Below are 24,642 nucleotides of genomic sequence, written 5' to 3' on the forward strand. Positions count from 1 at the left end.
GAAAATCATGGACAAAGCACACCCAACGGAAAGTCCATTCGGGATTTATTCTAACTTGGTCTGCCCTGCCCCTCACTCTGACTCTGACTTGATTGGTCAGAACTCAAAGCTCATATTCACATTACTGCAAAACTGGCTAATTCAGAGGAAGGGGCAGGGTAAAGCAGAGCCCAAGATGGTGACTCTCTCCTTTCTTTGACAGAAAAGATTGCTGGTTCACGCTCACAAATATTATTGACTCTACTAGAGGCCCAGTGCACAAAATTCGTGCACAGGTAGGGTCCCTAGGCCTGGCTGGTGATCAGGGCCAATCCGGGCCTTCCTTCCCCAGCTGCCGGCTGCCAACCGGGGCCTTCCTTCATTCTGCGCTGCCCCCTGGTGGTCAGCACATGTCATAGCGAGCGAAGTCCCAGTCTCCTGGTCAAACTCCTGAGGGAACACTTTGCACATTAGCCTTTTATATATATACTAGAGGCCCATTGCAGGAAGATTCCTGCAAGAATAGGGCTTCCTGCGGCTGGAGCAAAGCAGAGAAGAGAGCGAAACCCGCTGAGGTAGGCTTAACTCCCGCCTCCACCACCAGGCTTGCTTCCCTCCCGCCTCCGCCGCCCAGCTTGCTTCGCTCATGCTCCACCGCTGGGCTTGTTTCCCTCCCGCTCCGCCACCCAGTTTGTTTCCCTCCTGCCCCACTGCTGGGCTTGTTTCCCTCCCGCTCCGCCGCCTTGGCTCCGTTCCTGTCTGTGCCGCCTCTACTTTGCTCCCTTCTGCAGCGCTTCACTTCCTTCTACATTGTCTTCAGTCTTCGCTCCCAGCCGGTATATGCAAATTAACCACCATCTTGGTTAGGTTAACTTGCATATAGTAACTCTGATTGGCTGGCGGGCGTAGCAAAGGTACGCTCAATTAGCATATTTGTCATTTATTAGTGTAAACTAGAGGCCTGGTGCACGAAATTCATGCAAGAGTAGGCCTTCCTTCCCCGAGCTGCCAGCACTGGCTTCCCTCTAGCCGCTGGCAGGCACCCAGGACCCGGGCTTCCCTCACAGCCCTGGAAGGACATGCAGTCTAATTAGCATATTACACTTTTATTATAGACTAGAGGCCCGGTGCACAAAAATTTGTACACTCGGGGGGGGGGGGGGGAGAGGGGGTCCCTCAGCCCGGCCTGTGCCCTCTCGCAGTATGGGACCCCTCAGGAGATAACGACCTGCTGGCTTAGGCCTGCTTCAGGTGGCAGAGGGCAGGCCCAATCCCTAGGTGCAGCCCCTGGTCGGGCTCAGAGCAGGGCTGATTGGGGAGTTGGGGCGCCGCCCCCTGTCATGCACAGAGCAGGGCGGATTGGGAGATTGCGATGCCACCCTCAGGCACGCTCAGGGTAGGGCCGATTGGGGGGTTTGGGCACCGTCCCGTCACATTCAAGGCAGGGTCGATGGGGAGGTTGCGGCGCCACCCCGTCACTCACAGAGCAGGGCCAATCAGGGGATTGGGGCGCTGCCCCCTGTCACGCACGCACAGAGCAGGGCCCATCAGGAGGGTTGGGGCTCCATACCCTGTCACGCACAGAGCAGGGTCAATCAGGGGGTTGGGGAGCTCCCACCTGTCACGCACAGAACAGGGCTCATCATGGGGTTGTGGAGCTCCCCCTGTCACGCACAGAGCAGGGCCCATCAGGGGGTTGAGGAGCTCCCCCCTGTCACTCATAGAGTAGGGCTGATAGGGGAGTTGGGGCACCGCCCCCTGTCATACACAGAGCAGGGTGGATCAGGGGGTTGGGTCGCCGCCACTGTCACACTCAGGGCAGAGCCAATGGGGAGGTTATGGCTCTACCCCATCACACACAGAGCAGGGCCCTTGGGGGGGGGGGGTGCGCTGCCCTCTATCACCCAAAGAGCAGGACCGATCAGGGGGTTGGGGAACCACCACTCTCACACTCAGGGAAGGGCCAATGGGGAGGTTATGGCTCTATCCCATCACACACAGAGCAGGGCCCGTGGGGGTGTGGGGGGTTGGGGCGCCACACCCTGTCACACACAGAGCAGGGTCGATCAGGGGGTTGGGATGCCGCACCCTGTCACACACAGAGCCACAGGGCGATCAGGGGGTTGGGGAGCTCGCCCCTATCAGGCACGGAGCAGGGCTGATCAGGGGGTTGGGGCGCCTTCCCCTGTCACGAACAGAGCAGGGCAGATAGGGAGGTTGTGGCCCTGCCCCCTGTCACACACAGAGCCGCAGGGCCATCAGAGGGTCTGGACGCTGCCCCAATCACGCTGATCCCGGTGCCGGGAGGGCCCGCGGCTCCACTGATCCCGGTGCTGGGAGGGCCCGCGGCTCCACTGATCCCGGTGCTGGGAGGCATATTACCCTTTTACTATATAGGATAGAGGCCTGGTGCATGGGTGGGGGCCGGCTGGTTTGCCCTGAAGGGTGTCCTGGATCAGGGTGGGAGTCCCCACTGGGGTGCCTGGCCAGCCTGGGTGAGGGGATGATGGCTGTTTGCAGCTGGTCACACCTCCTTCAGGGTGGGGGTCCCCACTGGGGTGCCTGGCCAGTCTGGGTGAGGGGCTGAGGGCTGTTTTCAGGCTGGCGGGTGACTGAGGCTCCCAACTGCTCCAGTTTTCTTTTTTTTTTTATTTTATTCTGGGCCAGCTTTAGCTCTGGCTCCAGCTCTGAGGCCTCTGCTACTGAAAGCAGTTATCTGGTTTGTTTGGGTTCTATAATCAAAACACTGTATCAACTCCAGCTCTGAGATCCCGGCTGGCTGAAAGCAGGTTTCTGGGGTTTTGTTTAGCTTCTATATTTGTAACAATGTTTCAAACTACAAGCTCAGAGGCCGGCAAGGCAGGTGGGGAACGTTGGTTTCCTCGGTCACTGGAGCAAGCAAGCCTCATGTTAGCTTCAAGCTGCCTGGCTGCCGGCCGCCATCTTGGCTGGCAGTTAATTTGCATATCACCCTGATTAGCCAATGGTAAGGGTAGCAGACGTACGGCTAATTACCATGTTTCTCTTTTATTAGATAGGCTAGATTCCCCTATGCTGTACTTTAGATCCCTGTGACTATTTTGTTACTACCAATTTGCACTTCCTGCCACCTTTTTCACAAAGCTCCCCAACCCCCATCCCTCTGGCAGCCATCAGTCTGTTCACTGTATCTACGAGCCTGTTTCTGTCTTGTTTGTTTATATTATTCTTCAGATTTCACATATTAGTGAAATCATATGATATTTGTCTTTCACTAAAACTTTAAATACCACCAAATTAGACCAAGGAGAGGCTTATTTTATTTCATATTTTTCAAGTCTCTCATACAAAGATCAATGCCACAAAGTACTTTTTAACTTTATAATAATAGAAGTTGATAAGTTAAAAAGAATGAAAAAAATCATCACATAGTATAATTCTTTAAGAAGAAGAACCCATAAAAATAAATTCTATTAATCATGTTAAACCAACTTATTTCAAAACATTAAAAACAAATGAAATCAGACTGGGGAAAGACTAACATGTATGAATAAACAGCACACACAATACTACTTTGTAACCAAACAGCTTGTCAGAGCATCAAAGACCTATTGTGACAGCTCTTCCCCCTCCACACATTATAAACCACAGCACATTCAGTTATGAAATTTGGTAAAGAATTTGCTTTTGGACAGAAATAGCACTGTTTTGGCCCAAAGCCAAGTAAAAGTGCCAATTTATAAACCTCTCTAAGAAAATGCCAAGTCCCTTAACTGTAATGGCATTAGGTGCCAAAATATAAATAATTTTTGTTTTTGTGGTCCCTTTACCATAAATTAGATACAGATCTAGTGGAAAACACAGTAGATATCCAGCTCAGTGAGCAGGAAAGGCCAAGCTGCACACTTGATTTTAAAAATGATGATGGGAGCCTAGTGAGGCTTTCATGGAGAAGTCGCCAACAAGGCGAGAGCTAAGAGAAACTCCTTTACAGGTTGTGTGCTCACTGCTCTGCGGTGTAAGAATACCTCAAACAAATCACACAAATGCAACCCAGCCAAGTAGAGTATAAAACTTTGTTTCCTGGTAGGGAATTGTTATACAAACACGTACACACAAGTTCAATTTATTTAATTTGACATTAAACCCTAACTGGAGCAATGCAGCTTAGCAAATCAGGGAGGCTTGCCAGCACAGAGAGCCCTGGGCGAACTGCAAGTGCCACTTCAGAGTGACTCCACTCAAGATCTCTACGCAAATCTACAGGCATATTAGGCAATCAGTGAGTTTATTCTTCAATTATTCAAGCACAGTTAAGTGCTCTAATTATGCCCTGAGAGCAGACTGAACAGTCCTGGTCATTAGTCACAAACAATAGTTTTTAATTTTTTTTATGTCTAGCATTCATTATACCAGAGAGCTGATCAAATTGAAACTAGCTAGCTCTGTAGTAACAGACCCATTCCACACTTAGAAAAAACATGCCTGTATCCAAGATAGTGCAACTAAACAACAGTGGACATTAAAGAATGATCACAATTTTTATAAAAATGTGACTTACACAAGACATTTGACTAAATTAGGGCATCATACTTATGAGGCCAGTGTCATGGGCTAACTTACAAAATGCCCAGTTAGCTTTACTTTGGAAACCACAAACTGTTCAACAAAGGCGTGATTTAAACATGGGGGGTGTCACTGCATAAGTGCTTCAATTTAACAAGTGAGTGAACTAGGGGCACAGACAAATGTTCCAGAACACACCCGGTTTGTTCAATGTCTCAGAGCCCCGCAGAGCAGTCACGGAAACACCCCTCGGGCTGTGCAGCCACATCTCTGCTCAGATGTCACTTCCCCAGAGAGGGCAATCTGCCGACTCCACAGAAAAGGGCCTCCCTTAGTCTGTTGCCTTAATGGTTTACTCTGACTTTTTTTTCCTTCATAGCACTTATCATTGAAATTATCTTTAATTTGTTTATTCTGTTTCTACACATAGTAAGCTCCATGAGGTAAGACTCTGAATATCCTCAAAGCTGTTAAGTCTAGTGCCTAGAACATATCTAGCACATATGAAGCACTCAATAAATGTTCACTGTGTGAAAGCAAGAATGAAGAGTGCCCCTTGCAAGCAAGGTGTTATCAAGTAAAACAGAAATGAGTCAATAAACAATCTTGTAAGCTTTATATCAATAAAATAATTGTAAGTATAAGACATTTCAATGGAGAAAAAATGAAAGCCTTCATTTTTGAAGTTCCTTTCTCTCTCTACAAGTTCTAGGACCTCCCTAATATCCAAGTTAATTTGTTTTGGGGGGTGTTTTTTATGAGTGGTTTTTTGTGTGTGAACTTGTTTTAATTTATTAACATAAGAAAACAAAAAATGACACTAAATGGGATGCAAGAATTATATGAAATAACCAACTGTCTTTCTTGCCTGCCTAAAGGATATTTACTAAAGGACTGTCAAATCAAATTCCAAATCCTATTGGTTCCCCTCAGATATCTATCATCTATGATATTTTCAGTTGATCTTTAACATACATGTTTACTAAAAATCCTTCTGTTGCCCTGGAATCAGTACAAAATTCAAATCTGGTGTTACTCCCTCCCTTTAAATATCCATAAAGGTGAACATAAGATAAAGGCCAAAATATTAATAGCCACCCAGATAGGACAAAGACAGTGTTTCTTTCTCCATGCTGTCTAGCATGTTGCTGTGATCAAACTGTTAGTGAAGCATTCATCCCTTTTGGTTGTTAAATATTGGAAATACTACTGTACTGCATTATTTTTCATTTGGTAACTTTGCAAATCATTTTATTAGTATGTTTCCCTAAATTTTAAACTTCTAATATAAGGACTTCCTCTTTAAGTTGTTCTGAATATTATTCTACTTCTTCCTAATCTCACCACCTAGATCTCAACCACACTTCCCAATAGCATCTAGTAATAAAACATAACATCTTAAACACAGTGAATACTTACTATCTGACTGATGATAGACTGTAGAGGTGGTTACTTAGTTTAACTTGAGAGAGAAGTCAATAGTCTGAAGATAAATAACCAGAAGAACAGCTTGGAAAGGAGAAATAACTGTAGGAAGGCCCCAAACATTTAATATTAATCTTGAATTTAAAAAAGTAGAAGACTTGATTACATCAACCATACTTTATTAAATGGCCACCAGGAAGTACAAACTGGAGACAGAAATGAATAAGACAGAGTCTAGTAGAAGAAACAGGCACAAACCTAAGCATAACATAGTGACCCTCACACTAGTATAGATACCACACAATGGGAACACAGAAGGACATGGAAAATAGCCTCATTCTTGCTATATAAGACAATCCTTTCATTCATTTGCTTTCAGGTATAAGCCTGTACAATTCTAAGTCCTCACACCTCAAAACATATCCTGTCCCAGTCAAACCTGAAAATGTTAGAGATTTGTCAAGATACCACTTTAATTTTTCTTTTCCTGCAGATTTAGCTGGTTAACCAGTCAGGTGGGCCTAAAAAACCTCTGGTTCTATCCCAATCCATCAGCAGAACAAAAGACTCCTGATAGCCAGTTAATAAACATACCAGGACAGGACTAACACAGGACTGATCTGATCTCTCCAGGGTTCTGCAGGTTCCAGCATAACGATCTCTAAACCATTTCTACAAGAGAATCTGAGCAGAAATGTTCGGCCTCTCTGAGGTTAGAAGCCAGCCTCTGAGGGTTGGAAAAGCAGGCAACTGCTTCCCTCACACCCCACAAGTTTCACTCCATGGCAGTGCCTGTCAGCTAGTAACAAAGAAGACAAAGAAGCCACTGAGGTAGATAAAATTGCTAGAAATAGGATAAACAATAGGCAATTACTATGAATAAGAGACAAGGCCATCACAGGATGAAACTAAAGGGAAGGTCTGCCAAAAGTGGAAAAGCCTTATGTTGAGTTGGGAGAGTAGGATTCTACTTCTAGATCAGCTATGAAGCTGGAGAGTCCTGGGCAAGTGACCTAACTTCTTTAGACCTAAACCTGTCATCTATGAAATAACAGAGTCAAATTAAATTATTGCTAAGGCCCATTCTAATAATAAAACCCCACTCTAAGAGCACAAGAAACATTTAAAAGCTAGGCATACTGCCCAGCTATCCACAGAATGGGACTCAGACAGGATGAGCCAGGACTGAGGGGACTGGGGAACTCTGGCTGGATGAGCCAGGACTGAGGGGACTGGGGGACTCGGGCTGGATGAGGCTGGATGCTGCGGGGACTGGGGGACTGAGGCTGGATGAGCCTAGATGCTGCGGGGACTGGGTGAGGTGGGGCTGAGGAGACTGGGGGACTCCGACAGGATGAGCCAGGACTGAGGGGACTGGGGGACTCCAGCTGGATGAAGCGGGGCTGAGGGGACTGGGCGCCACCATCTTGTGGCTGTGGGCACCGCCATATTGTGAGGATGTGACAGTCAATGAGCATATTCCCTCTTTATTGGCTGTGTGCACTGCCATCTTGTGAGGGTGTGAAGGTCAATTAGCATATTTCCTATTTATTAGATAGGCTGTAAATGCATTTTCTTAAAAAAGTTTAAGTTAAGAAACATGAGGAATAGAGAGTAAGGGATAAAATGGGGAGCTATCATAAGGTTTTATTCAAATTACCTGATCTATTCCATGTTCAAGATTGATAAATATGGAACTTCTATAAAACCGTGGGTGTCTAAGCCATGCTTTACCCAGGTTCCCTTTCCTTAATTTTAGTTAAAATGTAATGATTTTTAAACCAGTCTATTTAACTTACAAAAAATTTCCTCTATTTTATATTAACTGAGCAAGTTGAGCCATTTATAACCTACCATCCTATCTAATAAAAGACAAAAAGGGTAATTAACTGTACCTCTGCTACGCTTCCCATTGGCTAATCAGCGAGATATGCAAATTAACTGCCAACAAAGATGGCGGCCGGCAGCCACGCAGCTGAAGCGAGCAGGAGGCTTGCTTGCTCCAGTGATGGAGGAAGCCAAGGTTCCCCGCCTGCCGCGGCCCGGCTCTGAGCTCTGAAAGCAACAGCTCCAAAAGCAACAAAGTTTCAATTATAGAAGCTAAACAAACTCCAGATACCTGCTTTCAGCCAGCCATGGCCTCAGAGCTGGAGCGAGCAGTACGGCAACAAAGTTTCAATTATAGAAGGTAAATAAATCCCAGAAAAAAAAAATAGAAGAAAAGGAGAGGCTGGGAGCTTCAGTCGCCAGTCAGCCTGAAAACAGCCCTCAGCCCCTCACCCAGACTGGCCAGGCACCCCAGTGGGGACCCCACCCTGGAGGGGGTTTGGCCAGTCTGAAAACAGCCATCAGCCCCTCATCCAGGCTGGCCAGGCACCCAAGCGGGACCCCCACCCTGATCCGGGACACCCTTCAGGGCAAACCAGCCGGCCCCCACCTGTGCATCAGACCTCTATCCTATATAGTAAAAGGGTAATATGCAAACTGACCCTAACAGCAGAAAAACTGGGAATGACTGGTCACTATGACACACACTGACCACCAGGGGGCAGATGCTCAATGCAGGAGCTGCCCTCTGGTGGTCAGTACACTCCCACATGGGGGAGCTCTGCTCAGCCACAAGCCAGGCTGATGGCTGCCAGTATAGCAGTGGTGGTGGGAGCCTCTCCTGCCTCCTCAGCAGCGCTAAGGATGTCCAACTGCAGCTTAGGCCTGCTCCCCACTGGCAAATGGACATCCTCCGAGGGCTGCCGGGCTGCCAGAGGGATGTCTGATTGCCCTGGGGGATCGGGCCTAAGCCAGCAGGTGGTCATCCCCCGAGGGTTCCCAGACTGCGAGAGGGCACAGGCCAGGCTGAGGGACCCCCCCACCCCCCGCCGAGTGCACAAATTTTTGTGCACCGGGCCTCTAGTATTAAATATAACTGAGAAGACAAGTATAAGCTTCTATTATATACTTCTATTACAAATTACATGATGACCATGTGTCAAACAATAAATTAGCACAAACCATCTCTGCACAAAGTTTCCAATCTATAAAATGGTTCAGATTCAAGTGTATTTACTAGTATAAATTAGCATTTTTTTGCAGCTTAAAACTACAAACTAGGGTTTAAGAATAGCTTAACAGGAACAAAAGAGTAATCTCAAACTTTTATCACACAAAAAAGACTATTTTAAAAGTTAAAATAACATTTAAAAATCAACTTGGCATTCTTTATCATCAAATGGTAATTTTAGGCCAGCGGTCGGCCTCCAGTGGTCTGAGGACCACTCGTGGTCCGTGAGGTCCAAAAGGTTGGCGACCGTTGTTTTAGGCTATATTCTTGAAGCAAATAAAGATCAACAGCAAGATCACACGTACCATACCAATTTTCAAATTCAATTACAGAACCACACAAAGAAGAAATGTTCAGTTTCATTCCATTCTATAAAAAAAAAAACAAAATACACCAACACCAAGCTTAAAACTGCTTATTAGTATTTTGTGATCAAAGTGCCTATATCATTAACAATAAAGAATTTTTTAAAAGTGCCTAAAGAGAGCCAGAGAGAATAAATTTTAGAATATACGTATTCCTGTTACTTGCAGATTTTTAGTATTTCCTACAACTTTTGGGATATTATACTATGTTAGTACAGTTTTGATATTATGTTTAAAATCTTTTTTTTCTTGAAATATTAATGTTTATCATGTAATGTTATAGTTAAAATCGTTTTTCTTGAAATATTGTTTATTGCATGTAACATTACTATATTTAAAATCATTTTTCTTAAAACATCAATGTTTACTGCATGTAACATTATATTTAAAATTGTTTTTATTGAAATATTAAAAAGTGCCTATATCACTATTAACCAATCACCCCAATAAATTTAATTTACAAAGTTAAAATTATAAAAATCACACAATAAAAAAAAGTGCCTATATCACATTGTAAATCTTTTTTTTCTTAAATAGGTTTTTACTGAGATTTTTTTAGGAAGGGAGAGGTAGAATGATAGAAACAACACTGAAAGGAAGGTCAATCGGCTATCTCCTGCATGCCCCTACTGTGGATCAAGCCCACAACCCAAGCATGTGGCCTGACCAGGAATCTAACCAATGACCTCTTGGTGCATGGGTCAGTGCTCAACCACTGAAACACACCAGCCAGGCTCATATTGTAAATCTTTACTCCTAAATCCTACTTAACCAATTCCATATAACAATTAGAGGGGCTAATAATTACTTATACCTCCACCTATATTAAAAAATGTTTAAGATGCCCTAACCAGTTTGGCTTAGTGGATAGAGCGTTGGCCTACGGACTGAAAGGTACCAGGTTCGATTCCAGTCAAGGGCATGTACCTTCGTTGCGGGCACATCCCCAGTTTGGGGTGTGCAGGAGGCAGCTGATCGATGTTTCTCTCTCATTGATGTTTCTAACTCTCTATCCCTCTCCCTTCCTCTCTGTAAAAAATCAATAAAATATATTGAAAAAAAATGTTTAAGATATATAAGATGCCTTTACAAGACCATTAGGTACTTTATGAAAAAACAGAAACTGATTTAAATTAATATATTTTGTTATTTCTGAATTCCAAAGCCTACAACCAAGTTTAATATAATTAGAAAAAAAATGCTATTCCACTATCCAATGCTATCTTACCTAATAATAGACAAACATGTAAATTGACCATCCCTCCACTACCCTCACCAGCCAATCAGGAGAGTATGCAAATTAACCCAACAAAGATGGCGGTTAATTTGCATACGTAGGCACGAAGCGGCGGAGTGAAGACTGAAGGCTCCAGCCAGAGGAGCAAAGGCCTGGGTCCCAGGTGCCGGAGGAAAACCAGTGCCGGCAGCCAGGGGAAGGGAAGGCCTATTGCATGAACCTCTTTGTGCAACGAGCCTCTAGTACAATTATAATTACACTAGTGACCCGGTGCACGGATTCGTGCACATTGAGAGGAAAGTAATTAGAAGGTGGCTGGCGGGACGGGACTGGGAGAGACGGGCCAGACACACCCTGGAGCCAACCTCCCACGGTCCCTCCGCAGTGTCTACAGAGTGAGCAGGGTCCCTCCAGCAGGTGGGGTCTCTCGACCTGGCCTGTGGGGATCGGACTGAAACCGGCTCTCTGACATCCCCTAAGGCAGTGGTTCTCAACCTTCTGGCCTTTTAAATACAGTTCCTCATGTTGTGACCCAACCATAAAATTATTTCCGTTGCTACTTCATAACTGTAATGTTGCTACTGTTATGAATCGTAATGTAAATATCTGATATGCAGGGTGGTTTTAGGCAACCCCTGTGAAAGGGTCGTTTGACCGCCAAAGGGGTCGCAACCCACAGATTGAGAACCGCTGCCCTAAGGGGTCCCAGAGTGTGAGAGGGCACTCTGCAAAGTTGCTGTTGTAGAGGGTGTGGAACGCAAACACAAGTATGCAGTAAACCAGATTTGGGGCCGACAGTGCCCCAGCAATAACATAACCCATGCCTGAAAGTGAAATCACATGGCACCGCAAGGAACCGGGCTCCCTCCTCTCTGGTTTCAGGATGTGTCACCCGAGAATCGCCACTGCCAAGACACTGCAGCTCGGCAGCTCCTGCGTTGAGCATCTGCCCCCTGCTGGTCAGTGCACGTCATAGGGAATGGTCGGACCCTTAGCATATTAGTCTTTTATATATATAGAAGATATGTATTGTATATATATATACATATATATACATATACATGCATATGTGTGTATACATATGGTATTTGAGTACACAATTTGGAAAATTAGGAATCATGGAAATAATACCCACAATCCTGCCATTCCAAAAAACCCAGATACCCACTATTAATATTTAATATAATAATCAGCTTTGAGAATTTTATTAGTGGGTCTCCTTATTCTGATTGAGATGATCATATGATTTTTAAATGTTAATGTGATGAAATGTATGTATAGATTTTCTAATATTAAACCATCTGTGCATATATGAGATAAACCAAACTTGGTTATAGTGTTTGATTTTTTTTTATACATGTTTAAATTCAGCTTGCTGGTGTATTTTTTAAGTTTTTCGTTCTACATTCATGACTGATATAGACCTATAATTTTTCTCTCACAATCTTAATCACTATGCTTTAAGTATGTTCAATTTGTTAAAAAAAATTTTTAAATTTTATTTTCATTATTGATAGTATTATAGATGTTCCCATTCTCCCCCTCCTACCTTTGGCGCCCTCTACCCAGCTTAACAGCTACTTTTGACAAGTAGAAATAGGTGTGCATGTATTTTAATACCACTTACCACCAGAAACAGGGGCATCCATGAAAACTGCTCCCATTTTCTCAACTTCTTTGGCCAATTCTTTTGAAACCGAAGGATCAATAGTACTGGAATCTATTAATAGTGAGCCTTTCTTCACTTTTCTAAGTAAATAAATAAAAATATAGTTTTTCAAAAACACTATAGTTTTAAAAATATAGTTTACAATGCTGAATATACATTTCATGCAACTACCTATAGAACCAGAATCTGCTAAAAGCTGCCAGATATCAAGGTCATCTTTGGTTTAGTATTAAAGAATTATCAGAAATGGTTCAAAATCTCAAATTCATTTTCAGATCAATTATAGCTTTAAGTAAACCCAAACTCTTTCAAAGAAACCAAAATAATCTAATAAACTATATGGTATAAATTCTGGTTTTAGATGAAATACATACTAATCACAATAAAATAGGTAAGCTAAGATTTAAGCAATTTAAAATATCTATGAACTTCTCGACAAGTGCTGGAGAGGATGTGGAGAAAAAGGAACACTTGTGCACTGCTGGTGGGAATGCAGACTGGTGCAGCCACTATGGAAGACAGTATGGAGTTTCCTTAAAAAACTGAAAATGGAACTCCCATTTGACCCTGTGATCCCACTCCTAGGAATATATCCCAAGAAACCAGAAACACCAATCAGAAAGGATATATGCACCCCTATGTTCATAGCAGCACAATTCACCATAGCTAAGATCTGGAAACAGCCTAAGTGCCCATCAGTAGATGAATGGATTAGAAAACTGTGGTACATCTACACGATGGAATACTATGCTGCTCTAAAAAGGAAGGAACTCTTACCATTTGCAACGTCATGGATGGAACTGGAGAGCATTATGCTAAGTGAAATAAGCCAGTCAATGAAGGAAAAATACCACATGACCTCACTCATTCATGGATAATAGAGACCATTATAAACTTTTGAACAATAATAGATACAGAGACAGAGCTGCCTCTAACAGATTGTCAAACTGCAGTGGGTAGGCCGGAGAGGGTTGGGGGGCAGGAGGTAGGGGGGTAAGAGATCAACTAAAGGACTTGTATGCATGCATATAAGCAAAACCAGTGGACATAAGACATTGGGGGATAGGGGAGGCTAGGGGACTGTCTAGGGCGGGGGGATAAAATGGACACATATGTAATACCCTTTGCAATACTTTAAGCAATAAATTAAAAAAATAAAAATTAAAAAAATAAAAAATAAATAAAAAATAAATATATAAATAAAAATAAAATATCTATGAACTTTAAAAGAGGTATTTGGTAGGATTTATATATTTTTTTTAAAGTAGCTGAGTCTCTTTTAAAAGTAATTTATTTGCTTTCAGAAAGACATATTGCAAATTTCAGATATCCATATAATTTCTACTAGGTAGAATATAAGCAATTGAAATTTAGCCATTTGCTTCAGGATGGCGTATTCTTTAATAACTGTAACTTTTTTAAAGGCAAATTAAAATATCAAACAGGCAGAAAGGGAAATGTAGGAATGGACCTGGAAATCTCACAAAGTCTTTTTGTTCTTTATAGTCAATTTATATACATTCTTTATTAAAAGAGGGAAATAGCCTTTTCATATATCATATTTCACACCAATATTTAAATGGCATTCTTATAGTAAAACATTTTTGTTTGTATTATAAGTGCAGACAATATACCTAGATAGATAATTCCTTTGTACTCTATGATATCACTGGCTAGGAAACTCTGACCTAAATTATATTTTATTTAAAGGACTACGATTAACCTTTATTTTTTTATTTTTTAGTTAATCCTCGCCCGAAGATATTTTTCCATTGATTTTTAGAGAGTGGAAGAGAGAGGGAAAGACAGAAAGAAATATCGATGTGAAAGAAACACATTGATTAGTTGTTTCCTGCACACGCCCTGACCAGGCCCCGGGCCAAGAAGGAACCTGCAACTAAAGTACATGCCCTTGACCAGAACTGAACCTGGGACCCTTTGGTCTACAGGCCAACACTATATCCACTTAGCCAAACCAGCTAGGGCAGTGGTTTTCTATTCTTTTTTTTTTTTTTAAATATAATTTATTGATTTTTTACAGAGAGGAAGGGAGAGAGATAGAGAATTAGAAACATCGATGAGAGAGAAACATCGATCAGCTGCCTCCTGCACATCTCCTACTGGGGATGTGCCCGCAACCAAGGTACATGCCCTTGACCGGAATCGAACCTGGGACCTTTCAGTCCACAGGCCGATGCTCTATCCACTGAGCCAAACCGATTTCAGTGGGCAGTGGTTTTCAATCTTCCTAATGCCACAACTCTTTAATACAGTTCCTCATGTTGTGGTGACCCAGCCATAAAATTATTTTCGTTGCTACTTCATAACTATAATTTTGCTACTGTTATGAATCATAATGTAAATATCTGATATGCAGGATGTATTTTCATTGTTACAAATTGAACATAATTAAAGCATAGTGATTAATCACAAAAACAATATGTAATTATATATGTGTTTTCAGATGGTCTTAGGTAACCCCTGTGAAAGGGTCGTTTGCCCCCCAAAGGGGTCGCAACCCACAGGTTGAGAACTGCTGAGCTAGGGTATATGGTAACCTTTAATTAAAACTTCCCAAGACATTTAATCAAATTATGACTGGAAAATTAGAACTGAATAAATATAAGTATTAAAGGAATATATAATCATTTCTAAATACTACAGAAAAGAAAAATCTTCCTATAGAAAAAAATAGCACGCAAAATGTTTGTAACAATTTCAGACATATAAATTGATCTGGCCCAAATGCAATAATTGTGTGTGTTCCACAGGAAAAAAAATCAGTATACTCTAATACAGATCACCTCAATACGTAGAGTTTCACTTTATGCAAAAAGTTAAGTTTACCTATCTTCAGTGATATTATTTTTAAGATCTTAAATCTTTAAAAAATGGGAAATCATTTAAAAAATTATGCATGCACTGGATGTGGAGAAATGATCCTGACCCAGAAGACCCAGAAGAAAATAAAGAACCAATCATGAGAAACAAATTATCGTTCAATGTAAAGCCAAACTCTTTCAAAGCACGCCCTAAATAAGACTGCTCTGGTAGTTGGCCACCATATTCCTTAGTAAAGGATATTAAACGTAGGATTTGTCTCCACCCAAGTTTTCAGTAACTTTTCCTTGAGAGGTAAAGCAGGGCCATAATTGGAACAGACTAGGTAACAAGGTAGGTAGGTCACCTCAGGACCACACACACTGTGCTCCATCCAAACTAGTATCTTTCAACACTCCCTGAAGCTAAATATTTATCTTATCAGTTTTCTGTCTAATATCCAAGTGTCTTTTGCTTTCAAGTTTGTTAGTTTTCCAAAGCAATTCAATTTCCAAAAACTTCAAATTTCATAGTACAGCTTCATGAAATTAAACCCTTTTGTTTTAGCCCTTCATGTACATTCAGAGCCTACCCGTTTGTTCTACTTCTTTGCTGAAATTCAAAAACAAAACAAGTTAGGAACAGGAACCAGTAAGAGCAGAAAACTAAATTGGGAATTCAACCACTGTCATCCTAACATAACCACAAGGGTTTGGCAATAAGCAGCAATTAGCCAAGAGGTTCTGGAAGCCAGGGAAGCAAGGCACTGGCTAGGGGAAACTTTGACCTAAATTATATTTTATTTAAAGAGCAACTGCTAACCTTTAATTCCAACCCCTCAAAGTTCTTACTGCAGATGTGCTAACCCAGAGGACATACAATAACTTTTTATTACACAATAAAATGTTAAATAATGGTGTTCTTTCCAATGTTTGGTTTTATTTTTCATCGAAACCTTTTCCTGAATTTCTATAAACCATATTATGCTTGTAACATTTGTGGAGTTTAACATGCAAACTTTAAAAGTCTCTTAAACATGTTTCCAATGAAAGCATAAGTTTAATGCAAGAGTTAAAGGAAAGAAACGGAAGCAAAAAAAAAAGTGTTCCCAAAAGTCACATACTTGACTTCAGTGAAAAAACAAACCCTTTACAACAAGAGAGAAACCACATGATTCACTTTTAAGAAATAAGAAAACAGTATGGAAAGTTTTAACCAGCATAACTGTAATTTCTTAGTAGTTTCAACAAATGTGAAATTCACGAACTATCATAATGAGAAAATATCCACAGTTGAGAAATACATACTTCAGAATTCCATTTGCTCCGGAATAAGCTTCTATTGCATTCATACTGGTGGGCAACATGGTAATAATTCTGTCAGCTTTTTCAGCTACATCTGCTGGGGAAGATACTACCTTTAAAAAAAATTTAAAAGGCACATTTAAATCAAAATGTAGTTTCTAGAGCAAAAGTAGGATCTACTTTTTATGCATGCTGATAACAGTGACAGTGAACAAAACTCATCCTTGATTCCAAATGACAAAAAAACCCACCAAAACATTTACTGCCTAAATCAGAGTCCGCTCTTACACACATACAGCTGCAGTTTATATGTTATCAAATGTACTGTTTATTTTTAAAAGTGTGAAGTGAACCGAGGGGGAAAGGGCAAAACCCAACAGTCCTGGGAACAGACAGACTTCTCAGGGATTCCTCCAACTTTGATTTTTAAACAGCATACTTTTTTGGTAGATACTTTGACTAAGGAAAACATTCTAATACAACAGGGGCTGGTTACCAAACTACAGGGCTTACCGGTATTTCAATGGGCAGCAAAATCCCCTAGTAAAATGATCAAGTCCAGATCGTCTAGTCCAGCCGTGGGCAAACTACGGCCCGCGGGCCGGATCCAGCCCGTTTGAAATGAATAAAACTAAAAAAAAAAAAAAAGACCGTACCCTTTTATGTAATGATGTTTACTTTGAATTTATATTAGTTCACACAAACACTCCATCCATGCTTTTGTTCTGGCCCTCCGGTCCAGTTTAAGAATCCATTGTGGCCCTCGAGTCAAAAAGTTTGCCCACCCCTGCGTCTAGTCTCTATTTTCATAAAAAAGAAAGAAAAAAAAAAAAAGCCCTGGCTCACCCGTCTCAACAGCTGGAAGGTAGGCCTGAGCACCAAAGGGTCACGGATTCAATTCCCAGTCAAGGGCATGTACTTGAGTTGCAGATTCGATTCCTGGCCCCAACTGGGGTGCATGTGGGAGGCAACGAATAGATGTGTCTCTCTCACATCAATGTTTCTCTCCTCTCTCTCCCACCGTCTTTCTACTCTCTAAAAATCAATGGAAAAAATAACCTTGGGTGAGGATTAACAAAACAAAAAAAGAATTCTGCCTGTTTCAGAAAAGAAAAGTTCAGGACAAGGACATGAGCACTTCCTGCACGGACTGTGAGTACTACCATGAAGGCTGAGAGCATAAGCTACCAAGACTCATGTGGAAACTATATACAAGATAGACATACAAATACGCATCAAGCTATGCTTTCATTTCAACCCTCATTTCTGCTTCCATGATGACCAGGAACTGGCTGAAAAGTTGCTCTATTCAATCTCTATATGTGTGCATGCCAGCATGGGTGTACATACCTTACCTTACATCTTGATCTCTCTCATATATACACCTTGATTCACCTGGCCAACCACTCAGCAACCAAAGAAGTCAAAAGAGACCAGGAGCTCACTCCTTGACTCAAACCCTCCTTTAACAGAAAGAATCCACGACCCAATTGTCCCCAAAGCTCCTCTAAAGCTCTCTCTCTCTTTAGAAAAAAAACAAAAGATTAATAGGAGGATAATTAAAGATTTCTCCATAGAATGATTGGCATATGTATTAGAAATTGACATATTCTCTACTAGAGAATATTAAGTGACATGTAAGCACCTTAGGAATGGAAGAGCCAATGCTTTTCATGTGGTGAAAATACACATAACATTTTCTTGTCGTCTTTGATCCAGAGTTGATGAAAAGTGAAAGAATGGGAAACCAAGCACAGCGTGTAACCTAAATATTATAAGCTAGATGTAATTTACATTTCAATTTTCCATAACAGACTATCACCTACCTTCTAAATAAAATTCTAGATAAATGTGGTTTTAACATAAATTTCGTAAGTCATACTTTAAAATTTCAGACACTCAAGTATCCCCAGCACCTTGTATATTAACATTAAGTGATATCAAACATCTCACATCTCAACAAAAACAAAAGATATTCTCTCTCTTTTAATGTTTCATTTTAAAGGCAATATAGCATTTTAGAGTCTATAATGCGGCATATTTAATATATTTTGATATATCATAGGGATTTGCCACAAATAATTCTGGGAAAAAATATTTTTTCCATCAATTACAAAGAAACACTTAAGTTGCCCTGGCCAGTGTGGCTCGGTTGTCATCCTGTGTACCACAAGGTTGCCGGTTCGATTCCCAGTCAGGGCACATGCCTGGGTTACAGGCTGGATCCCCAGTGTGTTTCCCTCTCACATCAACGTTTCTCTTTCTCTCTCCTCTCCTTCCTCTCTGAAGTCAATAAAAATATTTAAAAAGAAGAAATAATTAAGTTAAATGAACACCCTTCCTACACCCAAATAAATTCTGAGATTCAAAAAGAGGTAACTATTTCCTGGCAAACAGTTCAAGTTCTCTCAAGAAAAATATAGCTCAGTCAGATGAAGAAATTAAAAAAAAAAAAAGTTGTAGGAATCATAGTTCTCCATTCCTGGACTGTATCAAGGATATGGGTTACACAGAGAGCCCCCATCTGTTCATTTCTACTTAAATAAAGTAAACACAATGCGAAAACGGTGGCATACCTTTCAGTGGCCTTTCCTCCTACAGCAGATCTTCCAGGGACTGCAGTAAGCCTTCAGGTCTAAGAGTCAATTTTAGACTTTCTCTTAGGAATTGAGAGAGACTCTTCCATTGAAGGAAATTCAATTTCATCTAGATAACGCCTTGAGCGGTGCCCTCAGGGGCACCAACAATTAGCTCACAGACCTAAAGATGCTTCACACCTCCAAGATTCTCATGCCAATGAACTGGCAGTGCCAACTCATGCAACTGCCAAGTGCATGGGGTGGCCAATCAGCCCCCTGCATCCCTAGCATCTGCTTCTTGGGATGCTTGTGTTGCCAGAGGACCACTAACCCCTCAATTATACAGGAAAGTAGTGTCAAAGTCAAAGGTCCGGAAAAAAACACACAATCATAGTGATAGCTGGAATGTGATCACTGTACTGGCCACAACTGCACCCTATCTAATGACTAGATACAATTGGTACATTATAATAAGTCTCTAATTTGTACTACAGAAGGCATGTTTATTAGACAGATAGACGTGTGTGTCTGGCTATTCAAATCATCTTGCCTTCCTTGTGATAACTTCAAGAGTCTGAAATAATTGACTGACAAAATTTGGCCAGGACTCAAAAGCTGGAAGGAAAAAAAACAACAAAACCTTGTTGCCTGTCTGACACTAAGCACAAAAAGGAGCCAAACTAATTAGAGTCCCTTCAATTCTATTTGCTAATTGAATGGATAAGCAAAGATGGCACGGATCAGTGAAAGGAACTCTAATTTGGGAAGCCAGACACGCAGGTTTAGTTACATACAGTTCAGCCACCAAGTAATATGTGATTTTGTGCAAATCACTTAACCTGTCTGGCTTCAGTTTCTGAATCTACAAAATAAGAAGAGTCATTTGGGTTATCTTTAAGGTTTTCTAACTCTAAAGTAGAAAGGAAATGTAGGCAAAGAAACTTTCGTATTTAGTAACCTTAAGTTCTACGAAGGTACAGCCTCTGTTAAAAAAAAAAAAATGGAGGGGGGTGCTGATGGGTTGGGAAGCACCTGCAATGACTCAGAACAAATGTATATAGCATTAGCAGGGCTCCAGTACACCTCCGCCTCTGTGGACAGTCACTGACCTGGCTCACTCTGGGCCATGGCTATGCTCAGATCGTCATGGCCATCCCAGAACAACCTCTTGCTAATTCCAATTGCCACATTCTTATGTTATTATGAATAAGGATGACTCTCCTTTACCATCATCTTAATTTTGACTGCAGGAGATTGGCTCCCTTGTGTATCATGATATCTACAGACTTTATAAGTTTTTGTAGCCAATTTCTCTGGATTTAGATTCATTCAGTGGTTTTCAGCCTTCTGGCCCTTTAAATACAGTTCCTCATGTTGTGACCCAACCATAAAATTATTTTTGTTGCTACTTCATAACTGTAATGTTGCTACTGTTATGAATCGTAATATAAATACCTGATATGCAGGATGGTCTTAGGCGACCCCTGTGAAAGGGTCGTTCAACCGCCAAAGGGGTCGCAACCCACAGGTTGAGAACCGCTGATCTATATGCTAGTACACATCAATGACAGCTGTGCAATACAAAGAGTAGAAGACTAGATAAATTAAAGACAAAACCTGCTTTGCTGAGTGAGGGGAAGGAGAAAGGGTGAGGGCATCAGACCCTGAGGTAATCAGAAGGAATTGCATCTCCTTTATGCATATCCATTGGAAGGAGACCATTAACTAGTTGCTTTACATTAAGTGGAAAAATTTCACTATCTCTTCTTGACAAAAGTCACAGAAGTCAAGCTCAGCACTGCTTCCCAGTAACTGGGTAAGATAAACTTGCAAAGAAGTAGGATGAGCATGACCTTGGTTTAATTTGCCACTTTGTGTTTTTTAATCTTCCCAAGTAGAAAAGCATACACTCTGTTTTAAAAACTGACAAAAGTGGTTTGTGCCTGTATCTTGAAACATTTGGTAGACAATGATGGAGCCCACTCAGCAAGAGACTTTTAAAGTTCTCATTTAACAAGACCTGAGTGGATGCCAGATTAAATCCTAGGAGAATTATTTAAGCAGACATGTTCAGCCTTACAACCCACGAACAACAGGATGCTTTCCAAGTTTTTAAAGAGAAAACAAAAGAGAATCTAATTAAGCCCAGTTCAACCAGAAACTCATGCAGAAATGGTGTAAGACTTTTGGCACAGATCAGTGGCATCTCCAGGGAAATTCCTTAGACAATGAAAATAAAAATGAAGCACAAATCATATGCCCTTGATGCTAAAAGAGAAATCAGTATCTTCTGCAAAATACAAGTGGCACGGAAGGGATGGTGCAGAACATGTTCTTAAGCAGCGATGCTGTCAAATCACTATCTCCTAAAAATATGTCTACATTTTCTTCCACAGCACCCTGGACTCAATGACTCAGCCAAGGCAGTATTGTGTTTCTCTGTGTGGTGTTGGAGAGTGAAGATTTGGGAGAAATATGGTAGAGACACAACAACATTCATAACAACAGTAGTAATACCACACATTTACTCTGTGCCAGGTTCTCTAGCATGAAGAGGAAGGTACTATTACTATCCCCATTTTATAAGATGAGAAAATTTAAGTAGAAAGAAGTTAAATAATTTGTCTGAAGTCACACAGCCAGCACAAGGAAGAGCTGGGATTTGAGCACAGGCAATCTGGTTCCAGGGCTTGTGTTTTTAAAACTGCTACATTCACAATTTACTGATTTATGATTTCTAATATACCAAGGCCTAAGAGTTATCATGGGTTATGTTCTCAGAAAAGATGCTAGAAGTTGAAATGAGGCATGTAGGTTAAACCTGAATTTCCAATAGAAATAAGGATACAATAAAGGGATACTGAAAGAAGAATGCACAAATTTTTTTTATGAAAATGACTACAAATAATATATTTAACCAGTTATAAATGCCCTATTAGATTAGGCTAACATTTAAAGGCATAAATAAGTTGGTTAAGTACAGTGAGGTAAGACATATGTAACATGTCAAAGTTTTGATTCCCTTCAGAACCCGTGTATTATTTTTCACTACTAGGTAGAGCTTGAAGAAAAACCTCTGGGGTTGGAACATTCCAAAGCATTTCTTCGCCTGGATCTGCAAGTGCCCAACTCGCCCCTTGAGGGGAGGGAGGATCCTGCCTGCAGAAAGCACAGCTAAGAGCAGGCAGAAAGGAATCTGACTACATCTGTGCCCAAAATTCAGCTGTGCTGGGATCAGACCTCTCCCCAGCTCTTCAGTTATATAAAACAGTAAATCCCCCGATTTTGCTTTTTAGAAAAAAATAAAGAAGAAATAGCACTTCTTCAAGGAGATGTCCAAAGATCTTTAGAACCAGTAGACTGCTTTTGATCCAGATAGGCCTATTTTGGTACTTTTTCTCCCTAAAAATTTCCCACTAACAATACAGTAGACACTAGGAATCAACTAGCCAGCAATTCTGCAATCTTTGGGTGGGGGGAGAAACTCTTTTCTTGGACTACCATTTCATCAGCTGCACTTGACATAGTAACATATGGGAAGAAGGGGATGCCTGTCCTTAAAATGTAATAGTCAACTCAAATATAGTCTGAATTTTTAAACCCTAACCCCTTCATTGCACTATTGTGCACAATAGCAGGAAGTTTTAAGGTTTTCACCTCCATTTTTCTATCACATCCCTAGTCTTGACTTTGTCTCATAGTAGAATGAAACTTACACTTTATTTTATCCAAAAATATTTAAAACTAAATATGAAATACTGACATTTTACTATATAAGAACTTATTCATCCAAATTAACGTTACCTTTTAAAGTAACATTCCTAGGAGATGACATTGCCACTGTTCAGATGACATTGCCACTGTTCAGAATGTTTTTTAAGCTGCTAGCATAAATCATTTGTCAACAAATGTTTTCATTTTATTATGACACGATACTTCCCCTCAGGCCCAAAGCTTTTTTACCCTTTATCACTCTCCATTCATCTACCCTCCATTTCTGGTATTATAATCAATACTCAGAGGACTTCTTAGAGCTGAGACTCTTAGGCCAGCAGAGATGTGAGATGAGCTGTGGGAAAGAGGATTCTGTCTGCCAAGCTTGCTGCTTCAGTGTGAACCACACACAGAACTTTTCCCACCATGTGGGGGGCAGGGGTGGGAACTGCACACCAGAAGCTAAAACAAGCCTTCATTCTTCACCACTCTCGAGGGGCAGCTACCCAGAACCCAGCTTCTTTCCTTCCTCACACCCACTTACGTATCTCAGGGAAGATGGAAAAAAGGAAAATGTAATAATTCATTCTGTGTCCCAGAACCTTCTCATTTATTTTCAGAAATCTGAGAGACCTTGTCTCCATAACTTTCATTTCACTTCTGTTTGAAGGTGATTAAAGATTATACACAATGTCGGTGTAGTTTCCTACCAGAAATAAAATGACTCTTAACCATTATTTATTTTTTTCCTCCTCAAAAAATCTGTTTCAGCACTTTATATTAGAGTCAAAATACAATTTTAGTAGAAACATCCTTGTAATGTTCTTTATCTTGCGACCTGAGACACATCTGATGCATTGCCATATCTGACTCAAACTATTTTATTCTACACAGCACTCCTAGACACATGGCAGGGATTCAACCTTTATGTGTTAACCTCAAGTAGAAATCTCTAGGAAGCTGGGAACTGAGGCTTCCACCTTTAAAGAAAATTGCTTCTTTATCCCCATTTTTCATCTGGATAAATCTACTTATTCTGCTATTCTGTTAAATATGTACCTTTCAGAGAGAACTTCCCTAATTGCATTCTCACCCAATATAGTGCACATTTTACTAAAGACTAATGAAACTCTTTTTCTTTTGACTTACCCATTTGTAAGCTATGCTGAACTGGTACCACAATCAGTTTTCAGAGATTGTAATGGGCATAGCAGCCACCGCCTCACCCTGAAAAGTTCCTTGACACTCATACAACACCACTGCTGTCCCCATATGACACAACGACAGGAAGGGAAGGAGTTGGAGAATACCAATTCTGCAAATGGCCTCTCTCTCTAAGTTGCCTCAACCTGCTCTTTACATAGGCACTGCATTTCTCAGTATTTATTTCAAGTCTATTAACCAGAAGTTGACTACAGTAGAAGTTCGGTTCTCAAACTTAATTCATTCCGAAAGGCTGTTCAAGAAGCGATTTGTTAGAAAACGGAATCATTTTTCGCCATTAGAAATAAATGTATGTTGAATTAATCCATTCCAGACCCCCAAATGATTCTGTTTTAACCTTTCTTGTACACAGTACATGTCTAACGTATCATTTAATCTATACTTTTTTCTTAAATTTAAAGAACCACCCCTACTAACCTTAAACAAATTTTTCATATATCATTGCCTATAAAGTGCTATCACTTGCTGCTTTTTGTTTAATCAATTAACAAAAGTTTTTCTACCTATTCAATTCCCTGTGATTGTTGTCTTGTGAGCACTTTCACACCCTTGGCAACATTAGCACTCTGGGTGGCCTCTTTATGTTTTAAATTGTGCTAATTGTCACCAGCAACAAAAGAGTTATCTCCTTTACCATGCTTTTTGTCCTGCTGAAGCATCAGCACGAAAGGCTTGTCAGGTCAAAAACTGAAGTTTTGGTCGACAACCGAATTTTTCTGTGAA

The 24,642-nt window shown here is 41.1% G+C and overlaps 1 protein-coding gene across 4 annotated transcripts in view; it reads right to left on the bottom strand.

Moving 5' to 3' along the window:
* Positions 1-24,642, bottom strand: part of HIBADH (3-hydroxyisobutyrate dehydrogenase) — a 165,162-nt gene that overhangs the window by 133,013 nt on the left and 7,507 nt on the right. For all 4 annotated transcript variants that reach the window (XR_013996579.1, XM_081102127.1, XM_081102128.1 and 1 more), the window contains exons 3-4: positions 16,406-16,515; positions 12,237-12,358 (exon numbers count right to left, since the gene is read on the bottom strand). Coding sequence is in view for 3 of the 4 variants with exons in the window: in XM_081102127.1 (XP_080958253.1) it covers positions 12,237-12,358; positions 16,406-16,515 (232 nt within the window). In the remaining variant the exon portion in view is untranslated. The remainder of the gene's footprint in view (positions 1-12,236; positions 12,359-16,405; positions 16,516-24,642) is intronic.

The sequence above is a fragment of the Myotis nattereri genome, assembly GCF_964212035.1.
Source record: "Myotis nattereri genome assembly, chromosome: 11".
In the NCBI taxonomy this organism is placed as follows: Eukaryota; Metazoa; Chordata; class Mammalia; order Chiroptera; family Vespertilionidae; genus Myotis; species Myotis nattereri.